The sequence below is a fragment of the Balaenoptera ricei genome, chromosome 10 (genome assembly GCF_028023285.1).
Source record: "Balaenoptera ricei isolate mBalRic1 chromosome 10, mBalRic1.hap2, whole genome shotgun sequence".
Lineage (NCBI taxonomy): Eukaryota > Metazoa > Chordata > Mammalia > Artiodactyla > Balaenopteridae > Balaenoptera > Balaenoptera ricei.
The window spans coordinates 74,530,110-74,546,134 of NC_082648.1; the positions used below are offsets into that span (position 1 = coordinate 74,530,110).

Here is a 16,025-nt window from a genome sequence, read left to right on the forward strand (position 1 = left end):
GTCCTTATAAAAGAATAAATATGAACACAGAAACACACATTAAGGGAAGATGATACAAAGAGACACAAGGAGAAAACAGTGATCTATAAGCCAAGAAGACAGTCCTGCAATAGATCCTTCAGAAAAAAACAACCCACTGACACCTTGATTTCAGACTTCTAGCCTCCAGATTTGTGAGACAATAAATTTCTGTTGAGTCACTCAGTTTGTGGTACTTTATTATAGCAGCCCTAGCTAACTAACATACTAAACACCCAATAAATGCTATTTTTATTATTATTTTTATTACTGTTGCATTTTGAAAAGAGTAGAATCATTGAACACCAGTGAAATTCATTGAAAGTTTTTGTATGTGCCAGATAAGCAACTGCCCAACAGTGGCGCTGTGGAATTTAAGCTTAAATGCACTCCTTGTATGTTTAGGAGTCAGTAAGCATTGCATCTTGCTGGCTTCCAAAGTTTGGTTGTGTACTTACCTTTATCATCCCCTATCTTTTCTTATTTTGGGGTTTGTTATCTTCTTCCTTCCTGGTTACTGGTTTACCCCCATTTAAACCAAGTACCCTTTCTCTAAATCACAAACATTAAAACAAGGTTGATTAATGCCACTGTCTGACTTGGTCCTTTAGACAAAGTTTATCATAATAAAAATGTACATTTTTTCAGGAATTATACATGTACACATTCAGAAGAATCACATTCAAGCCTTCCTTTATATTTTCCTCTTTCCTCATTGATTCTTCAGCATTTGGCATGCAATGCAGATACACACTGAGAATCTGTACTTCAAGAAAGAGATCTTGAATTTCCTTCTTTGAACCCCTCCTTCTTCATCACTAGTTGAAAAGTTTTAGAAGGACACAGATCTGTCTGTTAAATGGAATTATAGGCTGTTTCCTATCACCTTCCATCTAGACAGCTTTTCAACTCAGCTCTTTTCTTACATCCCTCTCAAACTATCTTACCAACATATTTTGCTGACACAGTTTTCATTTCTATCTGCTCTATCTGTAAAAACACCAGTGACTATAACCTCAAGTTTTTGCAAGTGTGGAGACAGAGCACCATTAGAAGCCAGAAACTAGGGTTTATTATTCCACAAGCTGGAATCACACCATATAAAATGTTTTAAAATAAAATATTTCTAAGAACCCTGATTGCCTCCCTTCCCCAATAAATATTGAACAAGAAGCTACCAATAACCACAAGATGCATGCCAATATAAATACAGGGTGTTCTAAAGTCTTAGTGAAGTTCTGAGCCTTCATAAACTCAGAAGTATAAGTGTTACAAACTTAGAAAAACATCATTTGAAAGGTTAATTACTTATACTGCTCTCATATTTTTTTTTTCTTAATTGGGGTATAGTTGTTACATTTGTAAGCATTTATACTTCTGGAGTTTACTGAAGCCTTAAAAGCTCACTCTAGACTTTGTGGATACCACGTTATTAATTCACTTTTTTTTTTTCTTTTACAAGTTCTTTTCTCCAGTATGATCATATAATTTTTGTTTTCATGGTAGGAAAATGTTTATTTTTCAGTTTTGAATGTAGCACATTTCAGCAGATAGATTTTGTAGTTGCCAATTAAAAGACATTGTTCAGCAACTGCCCTGAATAATAAACCAATCTTTGTCTCTTTCTACAACACATTGAAGTGTATTTCTATTAGAATTCCTCTCATACTCACCACCAAACTGTAATCCTGGGACTTCATTGAATTTGTTTACATTTTATCTGTAACTATCACCGACGCCCAGCTTAAAATCTAGGTAAAGAAAGAAAATGTGAGGTTTCTTCCTTAAAGAATATTGCAAAATAGAAATCAAAGGCACAGTTTTACTCCTCAATCTGTGCAATCTTAGTTTACAACTAAAGAATGATTTTAATTGTCAAACTTTTAAATTTTATTAAATGTTTGTGGCAATGCACTGAATGAATTCCAGACCTATATAAATACACAGGCAGCTGTTTGTAATTTGCATTTTTATCAGTTTTGAAAGAGCACAATGTACTTCCTGCATCTTATTTTCAGAATTTGCAATTATCATCTTTGGCTATCCAGTATACAGTATGGAGTACTTGAGTTATCTCATTCTTTGAATTTTCATTTTGATTGTAAACCAGATGATCTCTGGCATTTTTCTCTTTTCTCATTTTTCTCTTCTTTCAACCTCCAGGTTTACTTGCTCCCATTTCTTCTTGGCTCTAATAATAAAATAGAAAAAATATTTCAATTATTTTCTTTTTCAGCGTTTTTCAGGGTACCAAAAATTTGCATTTCTTTTGCTAATCACTTACCATAAATCTAAAGACAAAACAAAAACTAAGCTTATTGTTCTAATTCATAAATTTTCAGAATGCCATTCAAACTAATTCCACTTCTTTCTGAAGCCCGCTAGCTGTGATTTGAATTTAGATGGAGGGGTGGAGAGGAATGGAAATAATACTACAGTATATAGAAGGCTGCGCCATGGGGCACCCAGAATGAACAGAATGAATGTTCCCTCCTCTGGAGAAAGGCACCTCCAGTCACACCAGCTGTATGCCTATCAGAAAGGACAGGTGGCCTCAAGGAAAGGCTGACAACGACATCTCTAACTGCCTTCAGCTCCTTTCCTCGATTCCCGCAGACACATTTTCCTCTCTTATTGCATTAGCCTCATAGCAGCCAACATTGTCCCAAAGACTCCTCTCACCCAGTTACACTTCTGAGGCCTTGGCTCCAGATATTCCTTAGAGGAGTAGACTAGTGGCTCTCTCCAGCAGTCCACCTGTCCCCTGGGAAACGCTGAAATCTCTCCTTTGTGCCCTAGCAGGAAGTGCAGGGGAGGAAGCACAAGCTACTCCTTCTCTCCCTACTCTGGTGATGACAACAACAACCGGAAAGGATAAGAGTTTAGGGGTTACACATTTCCCAGCAAAAGCTCAGGTAAATAAGAACACTAACTTTATTTTGTTATAATTCTATTTAATTTCTTGATTCTAAATTCCCATTCTGCCTGATGTAGAAAATGTGCATATAAACTTAGTCCCATTCAGTGCTTTCTTAGCTACTTCACATGCATATGTCAATCACATTCAGATTTGAAATTCTGAGGGTTTTTCTCCCTCCCCTACCTTCCTGCTGCTTATCCTAATTTCTAGGGTTGGGACTGGGGAGGATGGTTCCTGCTGTGTGACAGGTAGGAAAAGAATGTCCTCTCAACAATCTTGGGTTTCAACAAGGTCTGGGTCCTGTGCTGGTGAACAGTGGCCCAGATAACATAGTCTAAGGTTTCACAGGCTTTAATGTGTATCCTAATCACCTGGGGATCTTGTTAAAATGCAGATAATGATTCAGTAGGTCTGAGATGGAGATTCCACACTCCTAACAAGCTCCCAGGTGATATCACTGCTGGTGGCCCTCAGACCATACTTCACGTAACAGGGGTTTGATCAGTGGATGATGGTTTGGTTTCTAATCGACTTCCTGGCACAGCAAACGGTTGAGGTTCCAGCTGAGTCCTCCCCGGAATAGCACCCAACCACAAAGGCATCTTTTTGATGCTATCCCTTTAGGCCTAGCCAGAAGACTTTGTGTAGACCTGCTGGTCCTCTTTCCCAGGAACTCACTCTCACTTGAAACTCACAGGGTTATGGGATGCCCTCCCAAGCAACCCTGGAGCTCGGCAATCTCAAGAGGCTCTGTCTCCAGCCCTCTTGCGTTAGACATGCCTCGTCCTCCCCACAATCCCACCACCAGATGGCGTTGAGAAACTCTCCAAAGCTTCCCCCCTGGATTGCATCTGGGAAGTACAATGCAGAGCCTCTTTATACTCAGATTCTTAAAATTTCCAGAGGAATTCTATCATTGACCTTTCTATCCCTGGGCCCTGGCATAGCTGGAGGTGGTAGGAGAAGGGGAGGAGGGAACTAGTACTGCGTAAATGGCTTCACAGTTTTTGCTCTCTTGCTGTCTCTCCATACCCTCCTCCTTACTCTTCAGATTGAAAGAAAAGAGCAGTTTTGTTGGCTCACATCCCCTGTCACATCCCTTTTCCTGTGGTATACGTGGATGGTACATGCTTCATACTCTGAAGTGACCCCTCCTTTCTCCAAATCCTTTGGTGATTCATGTTTCACTGTGTGGGATGGGAGGGGAGAAGGCTGCTGCAATACAAGAGTAGTCACTGGGACAGGGGCAGGGGGGTGAGAAGCACATCCTTTAATGCTCCAAATAACATCCCACCCACAAGGAAACCATGGGAGAAAAAGATGTGACTTGACAATTGGTAGTTTAATCTAGGATTTTCATTGCCTTTTCACCTCCTTCCCCCCAAAATTAAGTGCAACCCACGTGAAATGAAGAGGAAATATAATCAATTAAATAGTGCCACAGCAGAGTTTTCTTGCAGTACAATATGATTTGGGAGGAGATGGGAAAAAAGAAAACAACTGACTCCAGTATAAATATATATACAGGTCTGCATACTGCATCACAGTTATAGTCAAGAGTTTATGGGGAAATACTGCTTTAGAAGATCTCAGCTGTATATTTTGGAAAGTGTACAGTTTCTAGTCTGGATGTGTTCTGATTCATTCTGGGAACCTCTTGTATAAGACTTTATGGATTTCAGATGATTCTGAAAGTTCTAGGCTACTGATTTAGGTAGGAACTCCCTATCTAGGTCTTTTTCTGAAAGGTTCAGTTTTCCAAGAAATAACTGAAACCATTTTATCCTGTGCGGTTTTCCAAACCTACTGAGCCAGCCCCCGAATAAGCTGGGAGAAGACACCAAACTTTTTAGTAGAAGAACCAGATCCCAAACCTGAGGCCGGATCTGCTACAAACCTTTACACTGAGGAGGTTTCTGGAATCCCTGCGCCCTCCCAGAGCACAGAGCACAGGGGGAGACCATAGTCACTTTGAACGTCCCAGCCTGGAAACTACGTCTTAGATGCCCTGTCAGCCAGCACCAGCCAATATGTGTCCATGGTGGATATAGTAGGGCTTTAATATTTTGTGTCAAAATATGGATTTATATATTGCTTTGTAGTTCAACAAAGAATGCATCTTATATTACATAACTGCTGAAACTGCTATGCTTCTAAGGAGAGAAATATATCAAAAGATTTCTGATAAAATAAAAATGGGCAAAGGAAAACACAATAAAAAAGTAAAATTAAATTACTAGTAGAGGGCTTCCCTGGTGGTGCAGTGGTTGAGAATCTGCCTGCCAATGCAGGGGACACGGGTTCGAGCCCTGGTCTGGGAAGATCCCACATGCCACGGAGCAACTGGGCCCGTGAGCCACAACTACTGAGCCTGCGCGTCTGGAGCCTGTGCTCCGCAACAAGAGAGGCCGCGATAGTGAGAGGCCCGCGCACGGGGATGAAGAGTGGCCCCCGCTCGCCGCAATTAAAGGAAGCCCTCGCACAGAAACGAAGACTCAACACAGCCAAAAATAAATAAATAAATAAATTTATAAAAAAAAAAATAAAAAAAATAAAAATAAATAAATAAATAAATAAATAAATAAATTACTAGTAGAGAAGATATCTACTAAACTCCAAGTAATTATGTTCAGGTATATGGTGAAAACTTTCTAAATTTTCTAAAATATGTTCCTTGAGCTTAAAAACTTGTCATTTATTTTCAGAATTGTATGATACATTAAAATCACTAGTAAATATTTACCTGTATATATCTTTTCAGTTTTTGAATATGTTTTTGAAAAAGGAATTCTTTTTTGCCAGGCTGAACCATTATATGATGTTGACATATATTTATCTGAGAGAAAAAGGAAACAGGAATTAAATATTTTATAATGTAAAAATCATATTCCAGGAGCATTTCAAAGTTATAAATATCTCAGAGGTGAAGCTATTCTCTAATAATTCATTTTACCATTTCAAGGCTAAGGCATCAGGGATACAAGTGAGCTTATTAAAACCATTTAAGTTATCAATGAACACGGTTATACATCTCTTAATTGACTGTTCAGTTCCTCAAATAAGGTTTGCTCCCACGAGGCTAAGCTAGAGAAGAGTATGATACATGTATGTAATCAAAATGTTTCATTGCCTGGCCTTACCATGATTTTACATAAAATTCTGTTAACATTTGCAGAGCTGAAGAAAGGAAGGAAAGAAAGGAAGGAAGGAAAGAAGGTAGGTGAGGCCATCTTAACACAAATCTAGACTGTGACATCAAACTGTTCCGGTAGTTACTGTATTCTTCACAGCTATCCACTCACAGTAAAATAATAATAAAATTAATAATAAAATAATAGTAGTAAATAAAATTAAAAGTCTGTTTCGCTTAAGAATATCCTTATTTTTATATATAAATCCATACATCATTCCATTCTAAAACAAATAGAAGAAAATAATTTAAAAGCCAACTTCTATTTAAATTGTAAAAGGAGGACCTAAGAGAGACATAGAGTTTTCACTTATGTTTCAGAAAGTACACAACATTCAGAACTCTACTAACTAGACTGTGTACACAGGAAAACACAGACATGAAATTACAGGGAATTGAGTGACCTTTTGTTAAGTTGAGAAGACAAACCCAACTTTAAAAGAGCCAAATTCATCTGAGAGAGGGAAAAAAAAAAAAAAGAGAGATTTGGTTCCCTCCTCCCTTGCGTCCTTGTACTTCCTGAGAAATACTATGACTTTGCCTATTACATGATGAAATGATTTAGAAGCAATCTGGGCATGGGTCGGAGAGATGAGAGGTTGTCAAAAATATTGCAATTAACCCCCAAACTAACCCTTTCAGAAAGTAATCGTGAAGGCCTAAAGAAAAACCACAGCATTAGACAGAAAGTGATAATTGAACAATGCAGTCAGTGGAACAAGAAAATGTCAACCATTCAAAAACAATCCTCAAGAGTGAAATAAAGTTATCCAGGGGGAACAAAGTGCAGTGCTCTGAGACAGAATTCTAGAGGGTCATGTCAAGCCATCTGCACCCAACATGTTTTCTCCAATATCCTTTAAATCATGTGCACTCCTGCACATGGACAAAAATCCTCTTACTAGTTTTCTAAGATGTTACGGTGGTGATGGCCTGGAAAAAGAAGGGGGTGGATAGCAATTAAGATTGGTTGGACCATCAGGAAATTCCATGGGAATGCAAACCACAGACATGAGTAAAGAGCCTATATAAGTGTAGAACTCCACCTGAACAGAGGTTGAATTTGGGTTCCTTGTTAACATCAACTTTATCGTAGGACCCGTTTGTGGGCCTGCTGCGGGGAGGTGCATTCATTGAGACAGTTCTGACAGCATCTCTCTGAACATGGATATAGGAGGCATTCTCAGAATTTCCGTTTTTATTATTGCGATGGTAACTCATTTTATTTTGGGGATTTGGAGCCTGTACTGCTATAAAAGAAAAGGGGAAGAGAGTGAGGGATAAAACAAGCTGGTTTCACACCTGTAAATAACATATTGCACTTTAAATGTTTGATAGCACAATGGAAGATAATGTAAGCTAAAAGAACTAAGTTTATAGGAATTGGGCTGACATCTAAAATAACATGTTGCATGACAATGACTTGTTTTTCTGCTAGAAAATATTATTTCATCTCTTTTCAAATTACAATTTAGGAATATCAAATACATAGACACTTTACCTCTCCGCATTCCTGGGCCAGGAAAGTTCTTTGGTTCATCATAAATCCATTTTCTTTTTTTCACGCCTTTAAAATGAGGCTTCCTCACTGGCTGGACATCATGTACTTAAAGAAGATACAAATTTTTACAGTTTTTAAAGAGACGCTTTCATCTGAAAATTACTGTAGGTGATAATTACATATCTGTGCATTCACATGTCAAGTAAGAGAAAAAAATAAATGTACCACCCCAATACTTTACTTTCTAGAACAAAGGGTGATTTAATTTTAAGTACCAAAAAAATCTATCTTGGAAATTGATTGATGAGAAAACTTTCAATAAGTAACGTTCCTTTGGAGAAAAATGCTTTTCTCCAAAGGAATGTGTGGATCTTTTTAGGTTTAAAAGAACATAAAATTACAATCCAAATATAATTATATATCCCATTATAATGTTATTTTTAAGTAGTTTTAGAATTGTGATTTTGAACATAAATCTTTCTGTACTTTTTAAGCCAAAACTACTACTTCTTAAGAAGTTGGATTAGTGTAAAATACTTTAATGACTATTACCTTACTGTTTTAAGATCTTAAGAAGTTGGGGGTATAGGTAGTTTGGTGAAACAAGCCTCAGTAATCAGAATTTGTAAGTGCTAATATCACTAAGTTATTCACTTCTTGCTTGTATGTTTTTACACGGAAAATTTTATGTGCATGCTCAATTTTCCAGGAATATCTAAGGTACATTTCTCCAGAGTATCTTAAAACGGTTTAGTAAAGAGGAGCATTCTTTATTATTTCTCTGTGTGGAGATCCTAAACATTCACAAGTAGCTACTACGCAGAGAAAATGAACATCAAATTCACTCTGTAGATTACGTTAGCTCTCTACAGCGGGCTGATAAATCTCTCTTCGCCCTAGCTCTCATCTTCGGCTCCAGCAGTAAGCCTTCAGTGAAGCTCTGATTCACCACCTCCGCTCCAAACATCATGCCCCACCCTTACTCTCATGCTCCCACTCCTAGAACTTGGAAACCATATTTTTCACAAGTGTCACTAAACTAAGCTTCTCTGAGGTAAACCATCACGGTTCCCTTTGTTTCCCAGCTGGGGCTGAAGAATATTACAGGGGTTCAATAAATGAAATAAGGAAGAGGAAGGAAGGAGGGAGGGAAACAGGAAGATTCATGAGCCTTAATTGTATCAAGAGAAGAAGCTCCAAGTACTAAATAGCAAGGAGAAGCCAAATCAAGAAAAATAATCTGAAACATAATAAAAATTTGTCAACGTATCCCAGCACAGGTTAAATTTAAAATGTACTAATGAATCTTCAGAGAACGTAGTATATTATTAACTTTAATATCTAAATTAATCTAGTGGGAAAGTGTAAAATTTACTAGGACCTACATCACAATTCATTGTCAATTAGAAGAATATTGTGTCTTTAATTCCTAATCCTGAATAGTTTTCAAACCATCCTTTTTTCTTTCTTTTTTAAAATTCTCCTTCAAATAAGCAAAACAAATCCATGATAAGGCAAATATATCTAAGGCCCAAAAGTGATAGAGCTGATGTCTCACTTGAAGAGGGGTCCTCTCTGCACTTCATACTGATATTCTCAGTAGCATTTAATACATGCGTTGTAGGTACTAGTCGGGTAGTTAGGGAACGCTTTGGATGAGGACTGTCCTTGTTATCTTTTAAAAGCAAATTAAGAAAATAGAATGTCACTATTAGTAAAAAGAAGTGTTTCAGTTGGTATTTCACTTTGCAAGCATTATATGATGGGCATACCTATTTAAAATATATATACGTATATTAATTTTTAGAACCCACCACTGAAATTCCCTAATTACCACACTGAGTCCCCCAAATTTGTCACTAACAAAACATAAAAAATTCAGAGATAACAGCCATTATCTTCAATATGTAAATTATATATTTGTGGCAATATTTTTAATACCTCTGTATAAAAAAATAAAATACAAAAAAATAAAAGGTTATCAATTTTACATCAAGTGTGCCAATTTAAACCAAGGATGAAGAAATATCTGTAACAATCTTCACTTGTTCTAAGCTTTGGAGCAGGACCATCCAATAGAGTTTTCTACAATGATGGAAACATTCTAAATCTGTGCTATCTGAAATGATAGCCACTGGTCACATGTGGATATTGAGCACTTGCAATATGGCTAGTGCAACTGATGAGCTGAATTTTAAAATTTTTATTTAATTTTAATTAACTTAAACAGCCACACGTGAATGGTGGCTATGGTTATTAGTGTAGTTAGAGGTGTGTGTTTTTTGATGGATTGAGCAAAAGAGAGGAAACAAGATTTACATATAATTTTCCATAAGGAGAATTTGATCACAAGTGTCTTCCTGTTCTTGAGAATATTTATTTAATGGTGGGGAAAACAGTAGATGTAATTGGTTAATACTTAGATGGAGAACATGTGAAGTCCTCTAATTAGAGGACAGCTGTACTGTCTGTGACTGAGAGAGCTGCCCAGCAGAGGTCCCATCTGGGGGATTCTAAGCACGATAAAGGCAGCATAAAACTATAGAGGATGTATTTTATTATCATATCTCTGGATTATTCACAGACTATAATTAGTAACAATCATAAAGTGGGCAAGTCAGCATGAGAATTAATACTCTTCTCAGTATATATATGTTCACAAACAAAGCTTTCTAAGAAAATTCAATCACACTGAATATTGGAAGCTGAAAAAAAAAAAAAAAAAAAACTAGAGGACTGGGTATTACCATTTAAGAGAACCAATAACTTTAGAGCTAGCAAGACTCCTAGAAATTATGTAGTCCAACAGGCTAATTTTTCAGATAAGGAAACTGAAGCTAAAAAAAGATGAAGCCCCATAGGCAAATAATTAGGGATAGAGCCAGGACTGGAAACTTAGGGCTTCTGACTCCTACCTAGTGTATTCTGTGTATATTTTTATTTATTACCTTGCCTCTACAACAATCATGCTTTATATTTAAATTGTCTATACAAATTACAAATGGATCAAAATATAGACTGTCTCATTACCTTTAGCATTTGAACATTTCGACATCGTGATTTCTTTCTCTTCAGTTAAAGCTTCATTTTCATCTACTCCAAGAAATATGATCCTCTGTGGAATGTAGCAGTCACCTCCTATGACAATAACTTACTGTCAGTGGCAATGATGGCAGAAAATTGTACAAAACTATCTTTTAATACAGGATAATCCTCCCCTAAAATACCCCTTTTGCACACTTTTATGTAAATACTTCTTAGTGATACCATCACCATCTCTATACATATATATGTTTCGATTAATACATGTGTATATATATATATGAAAATACAGTATGTACATTTACAGATAATTGGAAGAAAATGCACACAGTCAACACAATTTTCCATATAACAATCTTTACCACACTTTAGAGATACTCAGAGTAAATATAATTTATCTTCCACATAATATCTTCAGATATATGAAAGCAGTTTTTATGTTCCTTAAAGATCTTCTATATTCCAGGATAAATATCCATAGTTGCTTTAAATATTACTTAAATACTTAATTTCAGATCCTTCACCATACAAGTTACCCTTTCTTAACATAAAATATTTGTTTCAAGTAACCTTGTTTAAAAATGATGCCCAAATGTGGACTACCCTGTACAGAAATCAGTGGAACTAGTATAATAATAGATGACATTTATAGAGCATCTTTCTATAAGTCATACACTCTACTGAGTATTTTAAATGACTTATCACATTTAATTATTTTCCTATACTACTCCTAATAATTCAGTGTAAGTTTACCTTAGCTATTCGGTAGCTGACACATGTTACTGAATTATTTTGAAACCTTGTGGCCAACAAAAACATTTATTTTTTTCCTCACAATATATATCATGTCAGGTCTTTCCCAACTTGAAGAAAACCTACCGGTAATGTCTTGGACTTAAATGCAAGAGATTATGTTTATCACAGTTTGAGTTTACGTTGTTAAATCTGGCTCATTATTCCAGCATATTAACTTCCAGTCATCTGTAAATTTTATAAACGCATCTCTATACATCTAGTCATTCAATTGTTTAAATGTAAAATCATTTATTCTACAAATATTTACGGAGTGCACATCATGTGCCAGACATTCTACTAGAGATTCGTCTAGAGCAATTGATTATACACAATTCCTGACCTCAAGGAGTTTATCCAAAGCCAATGAATAAAATGCTAAAAAGATGTTGATGAAACAAATCAGTTATGAGAGAGAAAATTCAGACTCATTTATTATATGGTGACATACTCAGAATCAATCAGTAATAAACTAACTTACCTCCATTTTCAAAAGCAGCACTGTCAGTCCTTGGTTTCCTATCCAGTGATGCTTTTATCTCACCTTGCCTTTCAAATAGGCTGAATTTTGTTGGAACTGTCAGACTGTCCCCTAGGAAAAAAAAAAAAAATCACTCCAGGAACCATTACGCATTTACCTAAGTTTATGATAGAATTTATGATGACAGTAAAAAGCCTAAAAGTTAATGGAAATATTGTTTGCACAATGATTTGATGAACAATAAATTTATAATTATACAAATTTTAAGCCAATTTATAATTAGGAGGAAAGCAGAAGGCAAGTTTATTTTCCTATGTGGATAACGTATCAAGTGGCAGTTAAAAAATTTAAGCAATCTAACTCTATAGTGTATGTATATTTAGTTTATTTGATGTGCTTTTCATATAATGAATTTTGTAATATTTATTTTGTTTTCATCTACTAACCATGAACAGAGTAAAAAGTATTAGGGTCAACTACTGATTAAAAAATGCTAATTATACTGATAATTAATTCTCACCATTTCCTGATACATCTCTAACTAATTTTCTCCAAAAATAAAATATTAAAAGGAGAATAAAAGAGCTATGACAATCTGATACAACTCGTGATTCTGGACTGGATTCTAAACCAGGGAAAAAACTTCATTTTGTTATAAAGGACATTTATGGCACAATTGGTGAAAATTTTTTTAAAAAGTCTGTAAATAATATTAAATCAGTAGTACTTTCCTGATATTGATATTTATACTGCATTTGGGTGAGAGTTACGTAGGGGCATCATGCCTGCAACTAACTCTCAAACAATTTGAAAAAATAACAACAATGTGTGTGTTGAGAGAGAGAGGGAGAGAGTGAAAAATCAAATGTGTAAAATGATAACATTTGGGGAAATCTGGGTAAGGGGTATTCATGAGTTAACTGAAATTATTTAAAAATAAAAAGCTTTTTAAAGCCATAATATAAAGCAAAAATGCATAAAATTGTCTTTATAATCTGCCATTTTTAATATTCATTGCTAATGTGTTTGTTTTTGTTTTGTTATTGTTTTATTTTTTCTTGTCTCCATAATTCAAGAAACCTGTCCTTCACTAGATGGCTCCCATCTATCAGCTAGGTCTTTTTGATTATTCTACCATCTGATGGCATGGTGCTGCCACCTACTGCCATATGTTTAAATAGTTTGCCACACATACGTACTTGCAAGAAAGGCATTCTACTTTTTATGCTATACTCATATTGATTCTGGGAGACTTTGCCAACTATCGTTTTTTTTTTCTTTTAAAGAGGAGAATAGAATTCAGATCTCTCCTACTCCTGCAAAACTTGTTTTTCAGCTCATCCCAGGGGCAAGAAAACTACTTAAACTCATGGCAACCATGTATTTTTTTCTCTGAGTTCCTTTTTTTTTTTTGAATTTTATTTATTTATTTTTTTATACAGCAGATTCTTATTAGTCATCAATTTTATACACATCAGTGTATACATTCAATCCCAATCGCCCAATTCATCACACCACCACCCCCACCCCCCCGTGGCTTTCCCCCCCTGGTGTCCATACGTTTGTTTTCTACATCTGTGTCTCAATTTCTGCCCTGCAAACTGGTTCATCTGTACCATTTTTCTAGGTTCCACATATATGCATTAATATACGATTTTTGTTTTTCTCTTTTTGACTTACTTCACTCTGTATGACAGTCTCTAGATCCATCCACGTCTCAAAAAATGACCCAATATCGTTCTTTTTATGGCTGAGTAATATTCCATTGTATATATGTACCACAACTTCTTTATCCATTTGTCTGTCGATGGGCATTTAGGTTGCTTCCATGACCTGGCTATTGTAAAGAGTGCTGCAATGAACATTGGGGTGCATGTGTCTTTTTGAATTATGGTTTTCTCTGGGTATATGCCCAGTAGTGGAATTGCTGGATCATATGGTAATTCTATTTTTAGTTTTTTAAGGAACATCCATACTGTTCTCCATAGTGACTGTATCAATTTACATTCCCACCAACAGTGCAAGAGGGTTCCCTTTTCTCCACACCCTCTCCAGCATTTGTTGTTTGTAGATTTTCTGATGATGCCCATTCTAACTGGTGTGAGGTAATACCTCATTGTAGTTTTGATTTGCATTTCTCTAATGATTAGTGATGTTGAGCAGCTTTTCATGTGCTTCTTGACCATGTGTATGTCTTCTTTGGAGAAATGTCTGTTTAGGTCTTCTGCCCATTTTTGGATTGTGTTGTTTGTTTTTTTAATATTGAGCTGCATGAGCTGTTTATATATTTTGGAGATTAATCCTTTGTCCATGGATTCGTTTGCAAATATTTTCTCCCATTCTGAGGGTTGTCTTTTCGTCTTGTTTATGGTTTCCTTTGCTGTGCAAAAGCTTTGAAGTTTCATTAGGTCCCATTTGTTTATTTTTGTTTTTATTTCCATTACTCTAGGAGGTGGATCAAAAAAGATCTTGCTGTGATTTATGACAAAGAGTGTTCTTCCTATGTTTTCCTCTAAGAGTTTTATAGTGTCCGGTCTTACATTTAGGTCTCGAATCCATTTTGAGTTTATTTTTGTGTATGGTGTTAGGTAGTGTTCTAATTTCATTCTTTTACATGTAGCTGTCCAGTTTTCCCAGCACCACTTATTGAAGAGACTGTCTTTTCTCCATTGTATATTCTTGCCTCCTTTGTCATAGATTAGTTGACCATAGGTGCCTGGGTTTATCTCTGGGCTTTCTATCTTGTTCCATTGATCTATGTTTCTGTTTTTGTGCCAGTACCATATTGTCTTGATTACTGTAGCTTTGTAGTATAGTCTGAAATCAGAGAGTCTGATTCCTCCAGCTCCATATTTTTCCCTCAAGACTGCTTTGGCTATTCGGGGTCTTTTGTGTCTCCATAAAAATTTTAAGATTTTTTGTTCTAGTTCTGTAAAAAATGTCATTGGTAAATTGAGAGGGATTGCGTTGAATCTGTAGATTGCTTTGGGTAGTATAGTCATTTTCACAATATTGATTCATCCAATCCAAGAACATGGTATATCTCTCCATCTGTTGGTATCATCTTTAATTTCTTTCATCAGTGTCTCATAGTTTTCTGCATACAGGTCTTTTGTCTCTCTATGGAGGTTTATTCCTAGGTATTTTATTCTTTTTGTTGCAATGGTAAATGGGAGTGTTTCCTTAATTTCTCTTTCAGATTTTTCATCATTAGTGTATAGGAATGCAAGAGATTTCTGTGCATTAATTTTGTATCCTGCAACTTTACCAAATTCATTGATTAGCTCTAATAGTTTTCTGGTGGCATCTTTAGGATTCTCTATGTATAGTCTCATGTCATCTGCAAACAGTGACAGTTTTACTTCTTCTTTTCCAATTTGTATTCCTTTTATTTCTTTTTCTTCTCTGATTGCCATGGCTAGGACTTCCAAAACTATGTTGAATAATAGTGGTGAGAGTGGACATCCTTGTCTTGTTCCTGATCTTAGAGGAAATGCTTTCAGTTTTTCACCATTGAGAATGATGTTTGCTGTGGGTTTGTCATATATGGCCTTTATTATGTTGAGGTAGGTTCCCTCTATGCCCACTTTCTGGAGAGTTTTTATCATAAACGGGTATTCAATTTTGACAAAAGCTTTTTCTGCATCTATTGAGATGATCATATGGTTTTTATTCTTCAATTTGTTAATATGGTGTATCACATTGATTGATTTGCATATATTGAAGAATCCTTGCATCCCTGGGATAAATCCCACTTGATCATGGTGTATGATCCTTTTAATGTGTTGTTGGATTCTGTTTGCTAGTATTTTGTTTAGGATTTTTGCATCTTTATTCATCAGTGATATTGGTCCTTAATTTTCTTTTTTTGTAGTATCTTTGTCTGGTTTTGGTATCAGGGTGATGGTGGCCTCATACAATGAGTTTGGGAGTGTTCCTTCCTCTGCAATTTTTGGGAAGAGTTTGAGAAGGATGGGTATTAGCTCTTCTCTAAATGTTTGATAGAATTCTCCTGTGAAGCCATCTGGTCCTGGACTTTTGTTTGTTGGAAGATTTTTAATCACAGTTTCAATTCCATTAC

General features: G+C 35.8%; 1 protein-coding gene across 2 annotated transcripts in view; it reads right to left on the reverse strand.

Annotated features, from left to right (window-relative positions):
- Nucleotides 1-2,183: 2,183 nt before the first annotated feature.
- Nucleotides 2,184-16,025, reverse strand: part of C10H12orf50 (chromosome 10 C12orf50 homolog) — a 31,544-nt gene continuing 17,702 nt past the window's right edge. Inside the window, exons 6-12 of one of the 2 annotated variants that reach the window (XM_059934726.1) lie at nucleotides 11,945-12,055; nucleotides 10,660-10,767; nucleotides 9,188-9,304; nucleotides 7,630-7,734; nucleotides 7,175-7,378; nucleotides 5,682-5,774; nucleotides 2,184-2,209 (exon numbers count right to left, since the gene is read on the reverse strand). In XM_059934726.1, the coding sequence (XP_059790709.1) occupies nucleotides 2,184-2,209; nucleotides 5,682-5,774; nucleotides 7,175-7,378; nucleotides 7,630-7,734; nucleotides 9,188-9,304; nucleotides 10,660-10,767; nucleotides 11,945-12,055 (764 nt within the window). The remainder of the gene's footprint in view (nucleotides 2,210-5,681; nucleotides 5,775-7,174; nucleotides 7,379-7,629; nucleotides 7,735-9,187; nucleotides 9,305-10,659; nucleotides 10,768-11,944; nucleotides 12,056-16,025) is intronic. The other variant, XM_059934727.1, reaches the window with a different exon arrangement.